Raw genomic sequence first — 23,696 nt, 5'->3', positions numbered from 1 at the left:
AGAGTGCCCCCCTCCCCAGCACTCAGCACTGCGTAGTGGTGCTTCAAAGCTGTTTTTTGGGGAAAGGGGGCCTGGCCATGCCTCCCACGATTAGGCCATGCCCCTGTTACCTGGGCCCGCCGCTGCTCTTGGCGGGCCTGATACCGCCACCAGGTCCCCATCACTGCTACCACCTGCTGTCATTGCCTTGTTGCTCCACCACTAATGCCCACTAAATGTGGCCATCTTGGTGAAGCCACATTGAGTACACCTGCTGTTGGCTCCTCCTGAGCCTGTGCAATTAATGAAATTTTCCTCTCTCTATAATGGTGCAATTGTGAGGTAATGGTGTAAAAACTGTAGCTTGCTCAATTACCTGAACCCCAAAAGGCCCTACCCTGGAACAAGAGCTACCTAATAAAACAACCCCAAGTCTAATTTTGCCCCCTACCCTGTTATGCCTTCCCAAAAATCCCCCATAGAGAACAGCAGAAAATTGGTCTTAACTGAGAGTGTCAAAAAAACCTGACATTTGAATATTTAGATTACTTCCAAATACTAATTTTATATTTGTTTGCCCTGAAATTTGGCAGGTAGCACCGAGAGAGAGTTCTACCCATGCATGCCAAAATTCAGCTCGGTACTTCCAATAGCTTTTGAGGTGTAGCCCCTTAAACACCATGCCAACCTGGTTCTGACTAGCCAGATGCTGGTTGTGCTACAGGGGACCCCTACACTTTTTGTCCACTGTATTTTCACCACCAGGACTGCCTGTTAAAGGCCCAGGCCTGGTTGTGCTTTAGGGGGATAGAGGGTCACTTCACACAACAGCCCAGCACTAACTGCCCAGAGATGCAGGAGATAGCCCTGGACTATCAGCCTAGGCCCATGGTGCCTTGGGCCTGGGGGACTCCTTTATTGGGGGGATTTCCAGGGATCCCCAGCCTGGGTTGAGTAGCGGTCAGTGGTTACTCTTTGGCAGGGGGTCCCGGTGATAGGGCTCCCCTGGCTGTGGCATTACCCCCTTGTTAGAACAGATCCAGTGCTGGTATTGGTAAAAACAGGGGAACTCTACTAATTTTTTCCCCAGTATTTCCAAAACCAGGACCGGCTGTGAGCCCAGTGCTGGTTGTGCTAAACACAGGGGATCCCTATGTCTTTTGTCCCCTGTAATTTGACAACCAGGGCTGGCTCTGAAAAGCCTGTTGTTGATTGAACTTTGGGGGTTGGCCACATCTTTTTTTGTTTGACACATTCAATTTTTAACAAAGATGCATACATGAATCTCAGTTGCATGCCCAGTATTGGTGAGCCCTCTGTCACCCACTGGTGCCCTTTTGCGCTGCCCCACAGCTGTCACTGCTCCGCACCCCCACTGCTGCTGCCCCGCAACCTACACCCCACCCCTGCAGCTGTCTCTCACTCTGCACCTCCCAAACCACCTCCTGTGTCCCAGCCACCCTTCCTTCTGTGCTAATGTACAATTTTGTTGCCCTTCTCCCCTGCAGGTGACACTGTTTGCTCCTCCAAACACGGACAGTTAATAAATTTAAAAAAGCAATGAAATTCGATAGACAAAAAACCTTACAGTTTCACATGTCCCATAGGCTTCTTAGACATGACCTGAATTTTCACAAAACCTACTGAATTGCTGCCACTCAAACTTAAAAAAGCAATGAAATTCTGATTAAGTCTGACACCTTAATGGGTGGGTTCCTTGTGCAATACAGATATGGTATGCCATCACACACTTTGGTTAACTACAGATTGATTCAGCACTCTCACAAAGTAAGAATGCTGCCACTGGTGGAGCTGCTAATTCACACAATTGTGTGCTCTGTGGAATACACACATGCAGTCTATGCAACTGAGGTCTGAGCAGAAAGGCATGGAGAGTGAGAAGATTAAGCAGTAGAAATGGGGGGAACCAAAATAATTCATATGGGTGGAAAACAGTGGTGCTGATGGGAGGGGGCAAAGTGATGCAGATGGCTGGAAAACAGTTGCGTGGATGGGAGAAGAAAGCAGCGTGCATGTGGGGGATACAGAGTGGCATGCTTTGGGGGGACAGAGTGACATGGACCCGGGAAGACAGAGCAGCACAGATGGATGAAGACAGATTGGTGTGGATTGGAAAATACAGATTAGCTTAAATGGGAAAACAGAAAACAGTAGGGATAGGGGAAAATAAATTGGTGTGGATGTGGGGGAAGACAGAGTGATGCAGGTGGGGGGAACAGAGTGGTGCAGAAGGATGAATAAAGAGTTGTAAAGATGAAGGCAAGACAGAGGGGAAGGTAGTTGTGCAGATGTAAGGAAACAGAATGGCACGGATGCAGGAAGACAGGGCGGTGCAGATGGGGAAAGACAGATTGGTGCAGATGAGGGAATACAGACTAGCACAGTTGGGATACCACACAGCAGTAGGGATTGGGGAAGATAGAGCAGCATGGAGGTGTATAGGAGAAGGAAGTAAATATGCTTAGACATAGTATAATAGTTTTAGCAATTAGGGAGCTGAATGTGTATTCTAAATTAGATAGATGTATGGAGTGAGAAGGATGTTGCAATACAGTGGGACCTAATGGGAAGATTGTGGTCAGTGAGTGGGATGTGGCCGTCACATAACTGGTCAGACCTCAGTTGCATAGACTGCATGTGTGTATTCCAATGAGCACACAATTGTGTGAATCAGCAGCTCCACCATTTTGTGAGTGACTGCAATCTCACTCTGTGCGAGTGCTGAATTTGTAGTTAACCACAGGGTGTGATGGTTGTAATTCACAAGGAACACGTCCATTAAGGCGTCAGCCTTAATGATCAGAATTTCATTGGTTTTTTAAGTTTGAGTGGCAGAAATCAGAAGATTTTGTGAAAATTCGGATCATGTCTAAGAAGCCTTAATGGGACATGTGAAACTGTATGGTTTTTTGTCTATGGAATATATATATATATATATATATATATATATATATATAGGTAAAAGTACTAGTCACAACGCTCGACCACTCAGATGTTCTGTTTAATTTGGGTAATTCAATACAGTCCTCCACTATGATCCTGATGTCAACAGTGGCAGCTCAAGTCTTTCCAAATGGACCCTTGTTGTATGGTTCCCAAAAAGTCATGTAAAACAAAAGGTGAAAGGTTAAATGATTTAATTCCATCGCTGATATTTTATTTGCTTAATGCTCCCCCACCAACAAGGTATCATTTGCTTTATGTTACCTACTTCACTATTCAATTCAATTCTGCTGGCAACTCCCCAATGACGTGGATGAGGCCCATACCTTTTGTTCCCAAACAGCAGGTGGGATTTGCATAGTTTCAGATGCAGTGCCTCCACCCAATCCATTGTCCTTTCTGGATTCAGCAGTCGTGGACAGGAAATCTTCCACTCAGACAACTCGGGGACCCTGCTGAACCCACACCAGCCTATGGAATTCAACTACCCAATAATTCAAGAGTGAGGTACAGAGACTTGGATGACTACACAATACATGCTGTCACAAAAGCACTTTATGGTACGCATACTGTGTACGTATGGTGTGTGCAATATTGGATAAACATATAACGCAATGAGGCGCTTGTCTTTCACCTTTTGTTTTATATATATATATATACACATATATATATATATATATACATATATATATATATATATATATATATATATATATATATATAGAGTTAATATGGTTCTGCACTCAGGCCATCATATAGCTCATCCACTGGGGTGCTCACTTTTTTGGACCAAGTCCAATAGTCAATATATAGAAATATACCACACGTTTAAAATGTGCAGTCACAAGGGCACTCACCAGATTAGTGAAAGAACAATTTCATTTATTTTTCATCCATGTTAAAACAGGCAAATCCGAGTTGCATGCAAGGAATATTATAAAATAATCCATCAAGCGGCTTTAAGGGTTGTGTGAGGAGTACAGTTATTACAGTTATAATAACAGTACTCCTCACACAACCCTTAAGGCCGCTTCGTGGACTATTTTATAATATTCCTTGCATGCAACTCGGATTTGCCTGTTTTAACATGGATGAAAAATAAATGAAATTGTTCTTTCACTAATCTGGTGAGTGCCCTTGTGACTGCACATTTTAAAAGTGTGGTACATTTCTATATATATATATATATATATATATATATATTATATATATATATATATATATATTTACATAAATACTGCTACCAGGTTAATTATTAACTCTTTAACTCTTTATATCTTCTTCAGGTCTACATGGGGAGCCTGGAATCCGTGGTGAAAGAGGGGTTGCTGGTCCGCCAGGGAAAATAGGTCCTAAAGGAGATAATGGAGTTTCAGGTAACATAATCAAACTTTTGTGTATATGTGTTATACCCCTTTCAGACATCTCGAGATTCCCGGGAATTTGGCCTCCCTCAGCCAAATTCCCGGCTAGCCGCGTTTGTCTGAAAAGTACCTACCCGGGAATACGTTCCCGGGTAGCCTCCACTACAATCGACCATGGTTTTTCCCGGGACTTAAGTCCTTGGAAATTACCCTGCTTCTGTCTGAATGGTGCTACCCGGAAATTTACTACTCCCGGGCAGCACCAAGCAGCTTTTACATGGAGTTGACAGTGCAGAGCATCCTATAGGATGCTCAGTGCTGCTGTTTCGGGTTGGCAGCGCAGAGCATCCTATAGGACACTCAGTGCTGCAGCTCACAACCCCCCAGCGCTGGCCGGCTGTGTAAAGAGAACCCCAGCCAGACAGTGGTGACACCCGCCGGCGGGTCTCTGCCACAGCGGGCCGCCCGCCACGCCGGTCGCTGTGTCAGTGACACAGGACCCCAGCCGGATGCCGGGGGACACTCGTGCTGGAGACCGCGACTGGTCCCAGCCATAGCGGGCCACCTGCACTCCCGCTGGACCACCAGGGAATTAAAAGAAATTAAAAAATAATAATAATTTTTAAAAAATTGGCCTGTTTCTTGCAGCTGAATGATGACATCATCATCATCAGCCAGAGAGGGTATAGGCTAGGAGGAGCAGACAGCAGAGAAGAGGCAGGTTAGCAGAAAAACCCTGCTCTTGTCTGAAAGGTGTCTACCTGGGAATTTCCCGGGTAGACACTGTAGTGTGAAAGGGGGCCTTGACCAAATACCCAGGAATTTGCACAGGAGAAATTCCTGGGTCTGAGCTGGAAATTTCCCGGGTTGTATATCTGAAAAGGGTATATGTGAGGCTGCTTATATCACTGTCCAGAGATGTCATGCCCAAAATTAATAGATCTGGGATCACTGTACAGTTTCCTAACAGCCAGATCTTTGTCCAATATAGTGCTGCGTTGCAACATCTATTCAAATCTGACCAGTCACTGATCTGGCAGAACAGCAAGAAGCCACAACTGTTGTTGCCAGCATATAAAATAAACTGATTGTATGGCTCTCAAATAAGCTGTGTTTTGGGTCTGTACAGATTACAGCTGACATCCATGTTGTATGTGCTGCTTAACTGACATTTTAACAGGAAACATAGATAACTTTGCAACACACATATAGTAGTTTCATTTAGCAGTTTATGTCACATTAATGATGGCAATATTACAGATGAGGGATATTCTGAATTGGGAGCAAAGCAAAAAAAAAGCAAATAACTTTTGGAAACAGATTTCAAATGTGCAAAGTTATTTAGCTGTGAGAGGGGTCCAAACTCAAATCAAAATTGCAGTATAAATAAAAAGCTATACAGTATTTGTGGTTTACATGCAGGGCTGGATTCAGAGGAGCAATCAGTGTGATTGCCCTACCCAACTCCCCTGTAACATTTCTTACTTGTCCTCAATCGCTGGCTGCTGTATTGCAGCCAGGGGCACTGAGAGAAAGGGGGCGGGTACAGATTACCCAGGCCCGGGCTTCCTGAGGGGCCCGGCAGGTGCCCGGGTCTGGTGTCACCCTCCCCCCTTCCCTCACAGCAGCCACAGCAGTCTCCTATGCCTGTGGGGGGGAGCAATCACCCTGGTCGCACCCCCCCTGACTATGAGCCGGTCTGAGGGGGCTCAGAGAGCCCCCCCTCCCCAACGCACAGCGCCGCTGGGCAGCACTGTAAAACTTTTTTTTTCTTATTTTGGGAAGGGGCGTGGCCATGCCTCCCACGATTTGGCCATGCCCCCTGTAACCTGTGCCCACCACGGCTCTTGGCGGGCCTGATTGCAGCCACAGCAACACATCATGCTATGACTGGTGATGCTCAGCAGCAGAAACCTCCCTTCCCTGCCCACACTGCTGTGTGCTGGGCTGTGCTGGGTCCAGGAAGGCTGAGTAGAAGCAGTCTCCACTCTCTCTCAGGGCCTGATTCAGAGCCGGACGCTCTGACCAGAGCGCTCGCTCTGAATCAGGGCCCTCCTACCTCATCTTGGAGCGGCCTCATGGACGGTCGCATAGCTGTGGGTTACCACCCACAGCTATAGTGAGCGTCCATGATGATGGTCGCAATGGTCAAGACCATCACGACCATCGGGCTTGCAACGAGACCCTGCTGTAGGGTCTCGGTGACCGCAAGCCCTGGAGTGATTTTGGCTCTATCAGAGCCAAAATCACTCCCACTGACATCACTACTGATGTCAGTGGGGCCGGACTCAGACGTTAGGTGTTCCCATGGGAACACCTCCATCTGGCAGCCACGCCCCCGGCACGCCCACCAAATGGTGCGTGCTGTCACTCACCATCGACAGCACGCCCCCTTTGGTGCGAGACCCCGAGCTCCCTCCGTCGTGCGCATGTGCACTTAGGTACCATCGACCCGCTTGCGAGCGTACAGCGCTCGCGAGCGGGTCAGAATCAGGCCCTCAGTCCCTGCATGATGTGCTGCTATGGCCAGTGATAGTGGACCTGTAACAATTGTTATGTGCGGGATTGCACTAATTGTCCCGAAGATTGACATTCTAGAAATGTTTGAATGATATCTGTGGAAAGCACTACACAAGAACCTCATGGGTATGAAAGTTAGAGGAAAAGGGTTGTTTTCTTAACAGCAATTTTATTATTATTACTATTTGTTCAAAATAATTTAGTAAATCATCTGTACACCATGTATGTTCTTAGGTCCACATGGAAATAAAGGTGAGAAAGGATCCACAGGAGCCACGGGAGTTGGTTTGCAGGGGAACAAAGGTGAAAAAGGAAGTACAGGTATTTCATGAAAAAAACAACCATTAATACTTATCAGTTCAATTAACCTTTATTTTAATATTCTTTAGATTAGGGCCGGATTATAGGCGGGGCGAATGGGGTGGTCGTCCAGGGGCCCCCACACATTGGGGGCCCCCACACTGCCATAAAACATTCCTGGCCACTGTGGACCCTCCGTGGCCGACTCCCGATCACAGCCGGCAGCATAAGAACTGCACTGCAGTGACAGCACACTCCATCACACAGCGTGACAGCAGTAGAGGATGGAAGCCCCGCCACCACACTGACATAATGCCGTGATTCGCGGGTGTATTGGCAGGGGGTGGGGCTTATTGCAGTGAAGTGCCTGCCCCCATCAGATGCCTACCCTGCTGCTGCCTGTTGCTGTAAATGGAGGTAGGGAAATATGTATGTGCTCCTGACTGTCCATTCCTCCTTCCCCCCTCTCTCTCTCTGAACATATGCCATATTATATAGATAGGCATAAATTAAACATAGACAATGGAGATAGATAAAGAGACTCCAACAGTGTCTCCATCTATCTTTGATACATGTACAGGAGGAACTTGTGTGGGAGACAGTCAGAAACATATTGATAGACCAATGTGAACGCGGGGTGTGGCCTCCTCCACACAATGAGATTTTGTCTACTATGATTTGTAGACCACCCATCCTGGTATGAGTTTCTAAGTTAGAAATTTATAAAAGTGACTATATATATTTACTTTATTACACTATGGTATTTTTCTTGCTTTATGAGTTCCCTCAAAGTATCTGGTGACACAGAAAGTTCTGGATCCAGGAATGTTGTGAGAAATTGGAGCTGTCCCTCCAATCATATGGGGTGGAGACGATCAGTGCCAGTGAACCTGGTGATGAAATTTACTTCTGGTTTTCTGTGTTGGTGAAGTGTTGGGTGACACTTACACCTGTGGGATCACTAGGCAGCTTTCATGTGCACGTTCTATACCATCTTGCATTATTTCTGATCAATTCTAGTCACTCTGTCTGATTCAATACACCCCAACCCACAGTGACATAGTCGATCTGACAGCCCAGGACTGGAGTAAGTTTGCTTCTTCCAGAGCCAGCCTCCACTAGTGACTAGTTACTATGTCTACAATCTGTCTACAACATCCATTCAAGTCACTCTGTCTGACTCAATATGCCCCAGCCCAGAGTGATAATTCTATCTGACTACCCAGGACTGGGGTAGTAGTCAGTGACTAGTTGTTGGTCTGGCAGGATTGTTCCTTCCAGACCCAGCCTTTACTAAGGACTAGTCACTCTGTCTACAACATCAATTCAAGTCACTTTGTCTGACTCAATATATCCCAGACCAGAGTGATACAGTCTGTCTGACTGCCCAGGAGTGGAGAAATGTTCTGAACTCAGTCACACAGTGCCCTGTTAGGCTGCCGCTGCAGTTAAATGAAATCAGACAATGCCCTATTATGGGCTGCTGTTAATTATTATGTGCACTGTGTGTGGCTGCTGATAATAATATTAATTAAGTGCCCTGTTGCTGTTGTTATATTAATTTAGGGCCCAGGGCTGTTATATTAATTAAGTACCCTGTGACTGTTGTTATATTTATTCAGTAAGTACCCTGTTTGGTTGCTGATTATTATAATAATTCAATGCATTGTGGCTGTTGTTATATTAATCAGTGCCCTGTGGCTGTTGTTATATTAATCAATGCCCTGTGGCCAGGCCCAGACTGGCCATCGGGCAGTACCCCGCCCGCCACTCAACACCACTTATATGCGGTCAGGGGGGGTGAAGGGGTTGAGGTAGCAGGCCGGGAAGAGAGGGGGCTTATTGTAAGGCCAGGCCCCTGTGACTCATGGCATTCTCACCTCGAAGTTTAACCATGCCCCCTTCGTGAGTGCACACGCGCACAGGGCGGACTGCCAGGGCTGATGTACAGTCCCAGTCTGTTCCTGCCTGTTGTTATATTAATTCAGTGCCCAGTGGTTATCATTATATTAATTTAGTCAGTGCCGTGTTAGGTTGTTGCTAATTTTATTAATTCAGTGGCCTGTGGCTGTTGTGACATTAATTGAGTCAGTTCCCTGTTAGGCTGCTGCTAATTATATTAATTTAGTGGCCTGTGGCTGTTGTTATACTTAATTTTTATTTTAAATATTTTTTATGTATTTCAAGTTATACAACCTGCTTTATGTACTTTTACTCTGAGTCTGGCAAATCATTTTGACACTATCAAGTACTGTGCAAAAGACTCCATATACTAGTAGATATAAACTTGACTATTACCCTGCAATAAAGGATAAAAAATATATATTTTGTATGTCCACTTGGTCTTGGGTCTTTGTCTCCCATCATTTATTTCAAATCCTATTTTGCAAGTAAACTTCTAGTTCTAATTTACAATTACAGGTTGAGTATCCCATATCCAAAATGCTTGGGACCAGAAGTATTTTGGATATCGGATTTTTCCATATTTTGGAATATTTGCATGCCATAATGAGATTTCGAGGTGATGGGACCCAAACATAAACACAGAATGCATTTATTTTTCATATACACCTTATACATATACTGTAGCCTGGAGCTAATTTGAAACAATATTTTTAATAATTTTGTGCATCAAACAAAGTTTGTGTACATACACAAACTTCATTTATGTTTCATATGCACCTTATACACACAGCCTGAAGGTTATTTTATACAATATTTTTAATAATGTTGTGCATCAAACAAAGTTTGCATACATACATGAAATTCACTTATGTTTCATATATACCTTATACACACAGCTTGAAGATAATTGTGTACAATATTTTTAATAATTTTGTGCATTAAAAAAAGTTTGTGTACATTGAAACATCAGACAGCAAAGGTGTCACTATCTGAGTTGTGCTGATAAAATTCCGTATTTTGGAATATTCCGTATTTTGGAATATTTGAATTTGGGAGACTCAACCTGTATTTAAGAATGCCACCACTAAAGAGAAAATGTCAGGTAACTGATAAATTGTGTGCTGACTTTCCTTTTATTCACCAATTTAAAAACAACGACAGTGAATCTGTATTACCGTATATACTCGAATATAAGCCGAGGTACCTACTTTTACCACAAAAACCTGGGAAAACTTATTGACTCGAGAATAAGCCTAGGGTGGGAAATGGCAGCAGCTGGTAGTGCCCCCAGTAGTAATTCCCCCTGGTTGTGCCCCCAGTAGTAATCCCTCCTGGTAGTGCCCCCAGTAGTAATCCCTCCTGGTAGTGCCCCCAGTGGTAATCCCCCCTTTCAGTGCCTCCAGTAGTAATCCCCCCCTGGTAGTACCCCCAGTGGTAATCCCCCCTTTTAGTGCCCCCTGTAGTAATCCCCCCCTGGTAGTACCCCCTGTAGTAATCCCCCCCTGGTAGTTCCCCCAGTGGTAATCCCCCCTTTTAGTGCCCCCTGTAGTAATCGCCCCCTGATAATGCCCCCTGTAGTAATCACCCCCTGGTGTCCCCCCCCAGTAGAGAGAGACGTGACAAGAATAAAAAAAATAAATCACTTACCTGAAACTCCAGCTCCTGGTCCCGCCGCTGTCCGCTCCTCCGGCCGCTTTGCATGGGAGAGACATCGTCATGACGACGTGTCTCCCATCACCCACTGCGGGAGCCGGAAGATGGCTCCCGCAGTGGGAGCAGCAGCAGCCGCTGTGAGTCTGACAGACTCTCAGCGGCTGCTGATTACACCAAACACGCAGCTGCCGGCTCCGGCGGTGGTGTGTTTGGCAGTGTGTAGCGCTGACCGAACTCCGTCCGGTCAGCGCTACACTTGACTTGAGTATAAGCCGAGGGGGTACTTTTTCAGCACATTTTTTTGTGCTGAAAAACTCGGCTTATACTCGAGTATATATGGTATGCTCAATGTGCAGTGCAGTGTTTTCAATAGGCCATGGTGAGAGGTCTGACATTTCAGACCAAATTAAAACAAAAAATCACAGACTTGTAAATCAGGCTTCTTTATCTTCTGGAAAAATGGCCAGTTTTTTACACTTGCCAAAGAGGATTATGAGTCATTTGAATTTGCTTTCAATATGGTAAATCATAATCACAGTTTCAACGAATAGCACCTCAGAAAATGAGAGAGAACTCTTTAGGAAACATAAATTCATGTGTACTAGGTAAAAATCAATAGAAATTATTACTTACTTACACTGTACGTGATGCAAGATGTTGTTCATGAACTGGAAGATGCACAATTTGTATCCGTTATGATTAGAGATGAGCGGTTCCAGTTTTCCGAGACCCGATCCCACCCGAACATAGGGGATCCAAGTAGGATCCAAATCTGACTCTGGGTTTCCTGCCTAACACAGGATCCAAAACAAGGCAAAATGTAATCTTTCCGCTGTCAGATTCTCGCGGGTTTTGGATTGTAGAAAGGTCTTGGTGATGGGTGCCATTTTCATTCCGGCTGTGGAGAGTGTACAGAGCAGATGTGCTCTGTTCTTCTAGGGAGCAGTCAGTATTGTGTGTTTTTGTCAGTGACTTGTCACTATTTATTCAAGGGTGCAGTGTTGTCAGGCTGGGGCTGCAGTACATAAAGTGGGGGGTGCACTGCTGTGTCACTCACTGTTGTCCTGTCAATCAAGGGGCAGGGGCTGCAGTACATTAAGGGCTGCTGCTGTTTTGTCCATAAAGGGCTTTGGGCTGCAGTACATAAAACCGCAGTTTATTATCCACGTATTTGTGACTCTGCAGGTGGTTTGTCCGTAATCCGCTGCTCCGCAGGGGTGCTTTGTTGTCCATAAAGGAGTACTGTGTTGATCATCAAGAGGCTGCTGCCTTGTCCAGGGTGGCTTTTCCCAAGTCTTAAAAAAATAAAAGTGAAATGTACAATTATCAGTCCTCAAAATATAAAAAAAAAATATTTTTTTATTTGTGTATGTGTGTGTGTGTGTTAGCCACTTAGCTGCGCTGTTATTGTTCAGTGACAAGGCTGGCCAGACCGCAGTTTATCATCCATGTATTGTGATACTATAAGTCATAGCGCAGTGTGTTATTCTTATTCATAAAAATCTTGTGACACTGTAAGTGGTAGCGCAGTGTAATAATGAACTTTTCATTTCTTTCCTCATAAATGATGAATAAATTATTAGTCTATGCCAACGTACAAGTTCACAACAAAGTGATAAATTACATGCGTAATATGTAAAACATAACATAACTGTAAGTGGCAGCACAGCGTGTTATTATTTTCTTATTCATAAAAAATCTTGTGACAATAAGTGGTAACACAGTGAAGTCATAAAAAATATTGTGACACTAAGTGGAAACGCAGTGTAGTCATAAAAAATATTGTGACACTAAGTGGAAACGCAGTGTATTCATAAAAATATTGTGACACTGTAGGTCATTGATACCACAGTGTAATATTTGGTACAAATACAAAATTACATGTGTATCTTACCCCACTTCATTTGTATTTGTTGACATGGAGAATGATCAGTTATGAGAAGAGCAGGAACCACATAATAGTGCTGAAGCTGCTACCAGTGCCACCACTCATGACGATACTAGTCTGTCTATGTCATCTACTAATGCTGATGCCCAAGGGCATACAGGGCTGAAGTCAGGGTATCTAAAATCAAAGAAGGAATCTGTTACAGTAGTAAAGAAAAAAACATCAAAAAAGGGAAAGTTAGCTACAGAAATATGTAAATTTTGGCAATATGTCTATCACCACATGACAAGTGACAAGGAAAGGCTAAGGCCTTGGCCTTTATTTATGACTGGTGGTTCTATCTATTATGATGATGTAAGCACAAGTGAACATGCTGACATAGAATCAAGGATGCTTTCGTGGAAGTGCACCAGGATGAGAAGGATATTTGTGTAGCTGACGCTAATAAGGATGTTGTTGATGAGGATGTTGTTTGTGTAAATCAGGCACCAGCGGTAGAAACAGTTGTTGCCGATGATAAGGAAAAGCCCATTGTCATGCCTGAGTATAAGACAAAAAAAATCCACTTCCTCTTAGGTGTTGAATTATTTCTACCCACTATCCAGACAATTGTCAAGCCATCTTACCCTTTGTAAAGCCAGAGTAAGTCGAGGTAGGGACCTTAACCATCTAGGAACTTCCTCCCTGTTACATCATCTGCAGTGCTTCATTCAAAAAAGTTTTTGCAAAATTCAAAAACTTTGGCTAAAACAGTAACAACAAGCAGTTCAGCGTCAGCTAGCTCTCTTCTCTCTGCTAGATCATGGCACCTGCCATCGTCACAACCAACACCTTCATCAATAATATCCTCAATCATGAAGCGATTGGTTTGTTTGGGCCCACACAAATAAAGCTGCCAATGGACAGCTGACATTGCTGGCAATGATCTCTATGTACACAAACGGGCTTTACAGAGGCAAGATGTTGTCGCCATCATTATCCGATTCCTCTGATTTCAGCAGGTTACAATGGAGTTTAGCTAGCAGCGATGCTGGAGGCCCGGACTGCAAAGGGACACATGGAGATGTCAGGTAAGGTGAATTCTCATTTACAGGAAATCGCGTGTGGCAGTCCTTGCTTCCGGCACTGGAGATGCACCGGAAGCCGCTGCAGTGAAGGCCCAGCCACTTCCCTGCATCCTCACTAGACCTACGGTGCCTTATCATCTGACACATCTATTGCCATGAGGCCAGCATACCCGGTAAGTTGTTGCAGCTTAGGAGAGGTAAGCTCTCCCCTGGCTGCTCCTCCCTCAACCCAGATGCAGACCCTAAGAAAAGAATTCCAGTGTCTGGGTTGCTCCTCCTACCCACCGCATGTATATGATATGCTCACAGTCCACCATTGGTGCTCGGCTGAAGCTGTTGTTCTCAGAAGGTTTGGATTGTCTCCCTGTATAACTATGCCCTGGGTCAGGTATAAAGTGCTCTACATCCTACCAAGCCACCAAGTCTTGGCTGTTGGTTAGTTGATTCAGAGCTCATTGAGATATAATTGCATATGCATTGTAATGCACTTGTGCTAGCTGCTGTTTGATACTGCCTCTTACAGTATTTCTGACTCAGTTACAACTATCACTGCTATTCTCCTTATCTCTCTGAACATGGTTTGTGGGGTTTTCTGTGTACTTACTACAAATACTGGTAATTGTGAAGACTGTCACATTGCATTGCATTTATACCTTATACCTTTTATACATTGATACAGTATGTCAAAGGTTAAGGATAATCAGGAGGTTGAAGCTCCTGTGCTGGTATCATGTAAATCCTGTTTAGCAGGCCTGTAAACTCAGGATTTCATACAGGATGGTTTTTGTGCTGCCTGTTATAGGAGACTGCTACCTCACCAATCCAGTACACCAGGTCCTGTACAAGAGCCATCCTGGGTATCCAATTGGTCTCAGGTTATGTTGCATTTAGTAGACCATGCAGCAGCTCAGATACTGCCTCCCACTATGGGGTTCCCACAGCAGTTACATCCTGCTATGTATATGTCCCCCTCGCATCCTTTCTGGATGGATGTGTATGATCACTCAAATCAGAGTATGGTTCAACCATCCACCACTGCTCAACAAGAGGTGCAAATGGATAGACCAGTTACTGTTAAGCATAGGCATAAGAGAGTATCCCATCAGGTGCAGCCTGTTGATTCTAACACTTTATCAGATGTTGATACACATGTTTCCTCTTCAGAGTCTTTCTCGGCTGGGGAAGACCACCAATCCTCTGTGGATATCCCCTCTCTGGTGAGAGTGGTTTTATTTCATCCTTAGTATAGAGGAAGAGGAGGTTCCACCTAGATCTAAGAATCCGGTCTTTAGGCATCATAAAGTGGTAAAGGATTACTTTCCTTAGTCTGAGCAGCTTACGGGCCTCATGACTGAAGCATGGAGCACTCCTGATAGACGTTTTCATGCTACATGGAGGTTAACATCTTTGTACCCATTTTCATCTGGTGAGTGTACTAAGTGGGAAGTCACTCTGGCTGTGGATGCTCACGTGACATGATTGATCAGGAGCTCTACTTTACCTATTTCATCTGCATCCTAATTCAAGGATGTTACAGATAGGAAACATGAAACATGTTTGAAATCAGTTTCTCATTGTCTGGAGATATTACCCAGCCAGCTATGGCTGTAGCATGGATAGCCAAGGCAATGGAGGAATGGGCAAAAGCTCTGGAAGACAGTATGCCAAAGGCAACTAGAGAACAAGTGTCCTATCTCTCCCAAATACAAGAAGTGGCTTCTTATGTGGGAGAAGTGGTTATTGACGCAGGTCTTCTGGCTTCTAAAGTATCAGCAACTTCAGTTGTGGCTTGCAGAACCATTTGGAAGGGCAAAGGGACAGTCTTTTTTTTAGACAAGATAATTCCCGCAGGAAGGCCAGACCGCAGACCAAAAAATCATGGTCGGCCGGACATCCAGCTTCCAAGATAATAAGCCATCTGCCTGATGAGGCAGGCTTCCCCCTGTGGGCTCTCAGAGTGGGAGGCCAACTTTTCCAATTTTCCTACACCTAGCATCAGACAACAACGGATGCTTATTTCGAGAAAGTGGTCCCTCAAGGATATGCCATCACATATTAGAGGCATCCCCCTCAGAAGATATTTTTTACTCCATCATCAGATTTGGTCAAAGCCCTTGCCCTTCAAGAGGCTATTTGTGCCCTGCTGGTTTTAGTGGTAATAATACCCATTCCTTTGGCCCAACAGGGAAGGGGTTATTATTCAAATGTATCTTTGGATCAGAAGCCAAATGGGTCTCATTGCCCTATTCTGAATCTGAAATCTCTCAGCAGGTTTATCCATGTGCCCAAGTTCCATATGGAAACCCTATGGTCAATTATGCTGGCAATGGAGTCTGGGGATTTCATGGTTTCCCAGGACATACAGAATGCGTAACTCACCAAGGGTTTCTGAGGTTTGCTGTTCATAAGCAACATTACCCACTTCAGGATCTGCCCTTTTGTCTGTCCACTGCCCCTTGGGTGTATACCAAGATAATGGCAGTCATGACAGCTCATCTCAGATGACAAGGAGTCAGGATACTGCCATATTTGGATGACTTCCTGATATTCTCACAGTCTTCAGAGATGTTACAACATCATCTCCTGCTGACCATTGCCTGTCTACAAGACCACAGCTGGATAGTATATAGGAAGAAGTCTCTCTTTCTCCAAATCAGCAGATAGTACATCAGGGGGTGCTACTGGATTCTCTGGCACAAAGGGTCTCTTTACCAAGAGACAAGAATTTGGCTCTACAATTGCGGGTGTGCACATTGCTCTACAATCGAAGAGTATCAGTTCACTCAGTAATGCAGGTTCTGGGATCCATGGTATCTACCTTTGACATGGTGGCATATGCCCCAGTTCCATTCCAGGCCCCTGCAGCAATGGATTCCATCTTGGTGGGATGGTCAGCATCATCTGATAAAGTCTTAAATGATCATCATCTTGCCAGAGGTTCGGCTCACCCTCTCATGGTGGCTACAGAAAGCCCATCTAAACAAGGGTCACCCATTATGGTTTCCAAATTGGGTTATCCTCACCACAGATGCACATATTCAAAAATGGGGTGTGGTGACAGGTATTCACACCTTTCAGGGAAGATGGACGGCTCAGGAAAGTCATCTGCCCATAAACATTTTGGAGCTTTGTGCATGGCAAAAGGTGCTCAATCTGGCACAGGACCTCCTTCACAGCAGGCCAGTCCAGATTCAGTCCAACAACGCTACCACAGTGGTCTACATCAACCATCAGGGAGGAACATGATGCCCAGAAGCCATGATGGATGTAGCGAACATTCTGGTTTGGGCAGAATGCCATCTTCCAGCAATCTCAGCAATATTCATTCCAGGGGCCCTCAACTTGAAAGCAGATTCCCTAAGTCATCAGGACATACATGCCGGAGAATGGGCTCTCCAACCGGACGTCTTTCAGCTCCTGGTGGAGAAGTGGGGACTACTGGACATAGAACTCATGGCATCACATCACAACCACAAGGACCTCAGGTACGGGTCCAGAACAAAAGACCCCTCAGACGCCTTTTTGGACACTCTGGTGGTGAGGTGGAATTTCAAGTTGTCATACCTGTTTCCTCCAATCTCCCTCCTACCAATGGTTCTTGGAAAATTCAAGGAAGAAGGCAGCAGGGTAATACTGATAGCCCCAGCAAAATTGGTTCACTGATCTGACCTTTCTATCCATAGACAATCCACTTCCTCTATCGCCAGATTTGCTAGGGCAGGGTGGCTCTTGAGTCTTCTGTCTTAAAAGCCAAGGGTTTTTCTACTTCTGTGATTCAGATGATGCTCAGGGCAAGAAAGCCTTCCTCTGCCCACATCTATTACAGGATTTGGCATTCCTCTTTTCAATGGTGTTCCCACAGAAAGTATGACCCTAAAGTTTTTAAGGTCTCCTGAGTTCTTGCTTTTCTCCAGGCTGGACTAGACTTAGGTATTCATCTGGCTACCTTGAGAGTTCATATCTCTGCATTGTCAACTTGATTTTGCATAGGATTCTCCTCTGCAATATGTTAGAACATTTTTGAAGGGTATTCTCTGTTTGCAACCTCCGTTTGTCCCTCCGGTGGCACTGAGGGATTTATCATTGGTTCTCAGGGTACTTCAGACTCTTCCTTTGAGGCCTTGGATACAGTGGACCTCAAATGGTTGACAGCAAAGATACCTTTTATCCTCACTATCTCCCTAGCTCACAGAGTTTCTGATTTGGCAGCGCTTTCATGTTGCTCCCCACATATTTGATATTTCATCATAATAGAGCTGTCCTCCATACATTGGCGGGTTACCTCCCAAAGGTGGTATCCTGTTCTAGTGCCGGACTTTCAGTCTTCAGACCTTTCTACAGGTGAAGCTTCCCTGGATGTGGTTTGAGCCCTTTGTATCTACGTGGATCGTACCAACTCCGTCAGGAAATCAAATGTGCTTTTTGTGTTATGTGGTATTTACAAGTCAGGCTGACCAGCTAACAAGCAGACTCTGGCTCGCTGGCTGCATATGAATATTTCTCATGTTTATACACAGGCTGATCTCCCTGTCCCTAACATGGTGATGGCACATTTGACTCGGTCTGTGGAACCATCATTGGGCATTTAGACATAGTGCCTATGTGGAACAGCTGTGCTAGGCGGCTACCTGGTCTTCTGTCCACATTTTTATAAAATGTTCTGCATTTGATACTTTTACCTCCCATGATGCTTCCTTTGAGCATCAGATTCTCCTCTCTGCTCAGGAGCATCCCCACCCTTAAGGGAACTGCTTTAGGACATCCCCAAGGTAGTTCCTGTGGACCCTATGGAACCTGAAGTAGAAAATAAGAGTTATGGTAGACTTACCTTTGTTAACTTTTTGTTCAAGGTCCATAGGGTCCACAGGGCACCCATCCTGATGCACCTGGCCTCACTTGGGATCTGTTCCTTCTTGTCACTGATTCCCTCATCTTTGTGACAGTGCTTCTAGTGTAATTTATACTTCCTTCTCCACTTTCCTTCTCCTGCCATTTAGGCTTGTTTACAACTGAATGCCTGTTGCTAGGGGTTGGGTATCTATGGAGGAGGACCAGTGCATTCTGGGAGCTAAAGCTTTAAATGTTTGGTGCACAGATCACTCCAACCACAAGGTAGTTCCTGTGGACCCTATGGACCTTGAAGAAAAAGAGTTTACAGTGACTGGTTCGAGCATGTTCATTGTGATGCATGCTCAGAACACAACAATCTGCTGATTGCATGCATATTAGCAACTGCGATCCTTGTTGAATTTTCATATACAGTATATACTGTCCACGTGGCAAGTCTACAATAGTTTTGCTGATGTACAGTACAAATACCTTTTACAAAATTAAAAATCAAGGTTTTTGTTGTTTCCAGCAATTGACGGGTAATATTTATGTTTAATGCTCAGAAATCTTAGTTCCTTTCGCAAACATCATGTCCCACAGTCCTGAATAATTAAATGCAGCAAGACATGGTTCATCACGCCATCGTAGTACTGCATCATGCAAAGCCTACCCACTGTGCAACATGTTGGCCTATCAGCTGACAGATTGGTCGGGAACACATAGTTCGGATGTGTACCTGGCCTAACAGTCAGTGACATTTACTATTACCTATTACTCTTTATCTGTACTAATTGCCCAGCTGACAGTTAATCTCCATATTAACCAATGTGACTGTTCTTTTGCATGAGGTTTAAATCATCACAAGCTACTAACAAATCTGAAAATGCTACTTGCACCCCAGTGAATTCACCAGTATTTCTCTGTTAGATGCACATATATACTCTGCGGAGATAAGAATTTCATTATGTTACGGTCTTTTACAATTGTATGTATTTTGTGTGTGTGTAATATGATTCTATTCTGAATAAATTTGCATTAGTGTTCCTTTTTTTCGTAAAGCTTTTTTTCCATTTTAAATTGAGGGTCAGCTACCCATTTTGAAATGAGAAGCAGAGTTTGTCAATCTTTAAATTTTACATTGTAGAATATCCACTAGCACCTGGTTTTAGGATATAAAAAGTTTACAATCAGCCAGTTGATCAGTTCTGGAAGGATAATTCCCTTATCAGAATTGAAGGACAAATTTGTCTCATCAGATCCTGGTTCATGTATAGTATTTCAAGATCTGACATTTCCTTTCACACAGGGACTCCACCTACTCCTTCTTTAGATACCAAGTTGACACAACTGTAGGATTGTTAACACAATCCTACAGGAGACCTAGATGCAGATGGAATACCCAATATATGCCTCCACACCTGTCCAATTTTGTAGCAGATCTAAGATCTGCATCTGCTAAAACAATTTACTGAAGGATTGTGTCACTGTACACACTCTTCTAATTTTTGGCAGACCACCTACCACTGCCTTTGAACCCCGGACCTCTCTCTGCACTGAGTTATAATGATACAGTCAGGTGCATAAATATTGGGACATTGACAGAATTTTCATATTTTGACCTCTATTCACCACCACAATGGCTTTGAAATGAAACAAACAAGATGTGCTTTAACTGCAGACTTTCAGATTTAATTTGAGGGTAATTACATTTAAATCAGGTGAATGGTGTAGGAATTACAACAGTTTCTATATGTGCCTCCCACTTTTTAAGGGGCCAAAAGTAATGGGACTATCAATTCAAAAGCTATTTCATGGACAGGTGTGGGCTATTCCCTTGTTATTTCATTATCAATTAAGCAGGTAAAAGGTCTGGAGTTGATTCTAGGTGTGACATTTGCATTTGGAATCAGTTGCTGTTGATTCTCAATATGAGATCCAAAGAACTGTCACTATCAGTGAAGCAAGCCATCATTAGGCTGAAAAATCAAAACAAACCCATCAGAGAGATAGCAAAAACATTAGGTGTGGCCAAATCAACTGTTTGGAACATTCTTAAAAAGAAAGAACGCACCGGAGAGCTCAGCAACACCAAAAGACCCGGAAGACCACGGAAAACAACTGTGGTGGATGACAGAAGAATTATTTCCCTGGTGAAGAAAAACCCCTTCACAACAGTTGGCCAAATCAAGAACACTCTCCTGGAGGTAGGTGTATATGTGTCAAAGTCAACAATCAAGAGAAGACTTCACAAGAGTGGATATAGAGGGTTCACCACAAGATGTAAACCATTGGTGAGCCACAAAAACAGGAAGACCAGATTAGAGTTTGGCAAACAACATTTAAAAAAGCCATTACATTTCTGGAACAACATCCTATGGACAGATGAGACAAAGATCAACTTGTACCAGAGTGATGGGAAGAGAAGAGTATGGAGAAGGAAAGGAACTGCTCATGATCCAAAACATACCACCTCATCAGTGAAGCATGGTGGTGGTAGTGTCATGGCATGGGTATGTATGGCTGCCAATGGAACTGGTTCCCTTGTATTTATTGATGATGTGACTGCTGACAAAAGCAGCAGAATGAATTCTGGAGTGTTTCGGGCAATATTATATGCTCATATTCAGTCAAATGCTTCAGAACTCATTGGACGGCGCTTCACAGTGCAGATGGACAATGACTCAAAGCATACTGCAAAAGCAACCAAAGAGTTTTTTAAGGCTAAAAAGTGGAATGTTATGCAATGGCCAAGTCAATCCCCTGGCCTGAATCCGATTGAGCATGCATTCACTTGATGAAGACAAAACTGAAGGGAAAGTGCCCCAAGAACAAGCAGGAACTGAAGACATTTGCAGTAGAGGCCTGGCAGAACATCACCAGGAATGAAACCCAGCGTCTGGTGATGTCTATGCATTCCAGACTTCAGGCTGTAATTGCCTGCAAAGGATTTGCAGCAAAGTATTAAAAAGTGAAAGTTAGATTTAGGATTGTTTAGTTTGTCCCATTACTTTTGGCCCCTTAAAAAGTGGGAGGCACATATAGAAACCGTTGTAATTTCTACACCGTTCACCTGATTTGGATGTAATTACCCTCAAATTAAATCTGAAAGTCTGCAGTTAAAGCACATCTTGTTTGTTTCATTTCAAACCATTGTGGTGATGAATAGAGGCCAAAATATGAAAATTTTGTCAATGTCCCAATATTTATGCACCTGACTGTATATCCTGATCCCATTTGTATTCTCACCAGAGTGCTGCTTCAGGGCATCTTTGCCCAGAGCTGATCTAAGCTACAGCAATCTCTAGCTGCTGCCTGCATGTATTGTGATGTCATTGCCCTATATAAAGGAAGCCCAGCTACTGGCAGCCATATTGTGGTGACATTTTGTTCTACATTTATAATCTGAGTAGTTTCTGCTTTACTTTAGCGACATTGCATAAGGACTACTGATATGAACTTTGGATTACATATTCCAATAAGGTTCTCAACAGCCTGTCATCCTTACCCTTTCAGACACCTCCCTCCATTTTATATCCACACAAGTATAATTTTGTAAACGATTTCTAATCTGCATCTGCTAAAACAATCTAGTAAATTTATTTTGTCACCATACACACTCTTCCAATCTTTGGAAGACCAGATACCACTTACAGATAAGGACATAGCTATAGTAGGTGTAGAGAATGGGGCTGCTATGGGGCTCAGGCCACTTTAGGGGCCCGGCCCTCTCCCTACTCTAAGTTAAACTGCCATCTCTTGAGCACCAGTTTTTCAATTCTCACAAGAGTGCTGCTGCAGACAAGGGTATACCTACTCCTTGGCCAGGATGGCACTCACTAGGGGAGCGCTTCCCAGTGGTGCCACCCATGGCGTCACATAGTAGTCTACTTTAACAGTTTCCATTGGACCGAGCCAACGGCTTGGATGCCCCTGTCCTACCTTCTGAGTGACAGCTCCATGGGCTGGACAATAGCTGCTACTCCCACCCTCCCTCTCAGTTGGCCTGCATGACAGCATTTTTAAGCCAATCAACTGCCACCAAATCCAGCCCCCTAACTTTTTGATGTCTGTCGGTGGTACAAACCAATCAGCAGCTGGCACCACACACAGAGGTGCACGTTCAGCAGCAGCTTGGAGAATCGCTTTCCCCCATGTCCCCTGAGATGTGGTACAAATCCATCTGCAGGAGCAGTGCAGGGGACTATGGGCTGTATGTGTGACTGGTGAGCACTGTCCCACCCACCTCCTACAGGTGCCATCCCATCTCAGGCTCCATGCATGGCATACTGGGGGAATAAATGGCAGCCATGTGCAGGAGGATGAAACCTAGCCACCTAGTGCTAGCTCAGTGCACTCCATGCATGTGAGACCCCCACTCTGCTTTCTGAGCCTGTGTTTGCAAAGCATCACACCATAGATGGGTTGCACCTGATATGGGGTCTGCAGAGCATCTTATCATAGGGAGGGCTATCTCTGATATGGGGTCTACAGAGCATAACATCATATGGGGTCTGCAGAGCATCACATCATAGGGGGCTGCCCCTGATATGGGGTCAACAGGGCATGTGTATAAGGCTTACTACTGTGTGACATTATGTGTATAAGGGGTAAGACTGTGTGGCAGAACATGTATAAGTTGTAATAGCTGTGTGGTGTAACATGATTAAGTGGTACGACTGTGCAGTGTAATGTGTATTAGAGGTGTGACATAACGTGGTTCATGAGACTACTGTCTGGTGTAATGTGAATAACAGACCCTACTGTGTGGTGTAATGTAAATAAGGGGCACCACTGTGTGGGTTAAATTGAATTGACACTAGTGTGTGGTTATGCCTCTTTCAAGTGAGGCCACACACCCTAAATATTTCTTTTTATGGGGGGGCCTGTCCCTTACTTTGCCAGGGGTGTTTAAACCCCTAGATAAACCTCTGGTAGCAAAATGAGCTTAATAAAAATAACACTGTTGTGATGTATTCAGAGTCTATTGCATTCACAAACCTGTCAATGTTGTACCTTCATGTATCTGGGTCTTATGCTGCTGAAGTATGACTGCTGGTGTGGTTTCACTGATAAAACTGGCTATGCTAAAAATCATAGTACACAATGGAAACACAGCAGTTAATGGCAAAAATTGGATTAGAACCTCTGGAAACAATTGCAAATAGGGATTTTTTTTTCTATTGTAACAACACTTATACCCCTTTTCCACTGACCAAAATACATTGG

At 44.3% G+C, this 23,696-nt stretch overlaps 1 protein-coding gene across 1 annotated transcript in view; it reads left to right on the top strand.

The window, feature by feature from the left end:
* LOC148443259 (mannose-binding protein C-like) overlaps positions 1-23,696 on the top strand; it is a 47,668-nt gene that overhangs the window by 5,345 nt on the left and 18,627 nt on the right. The window contains exons 2-3 of the mRNA XM_088463083.1: positions 4,230-4,319; positions 7,062-7,148. Of these exons, the coding sequence (XP_088319209.1) occupies positions 4,230-4,319; positions 7,062-7,148 (177 nt within the window). The remainder of the gene's footprint in view (positions 1-4,229; positions 4,320-7,061; positions 7,149-23,696) is intronic.

This window comes from Taudactylus pleione, unplaced genomic scaffold, assembly GCF_031769625.1.
Source record: "Taudactylus pleione unplaced genomic scaffold, aTauple2 ptg001314l, whole genome shotgun sequence".
Lineage (NCBI taxonomy): Eukaryota > Metazoa > Chordata > Amphibia > Anura > Myobatrachidae > Taudactylus > Taudactylus pleione.
Note: the sequence above shows the minus strand (reverse complement) of the source record. Positions and strands in the feature narration are given on the sequence as shown.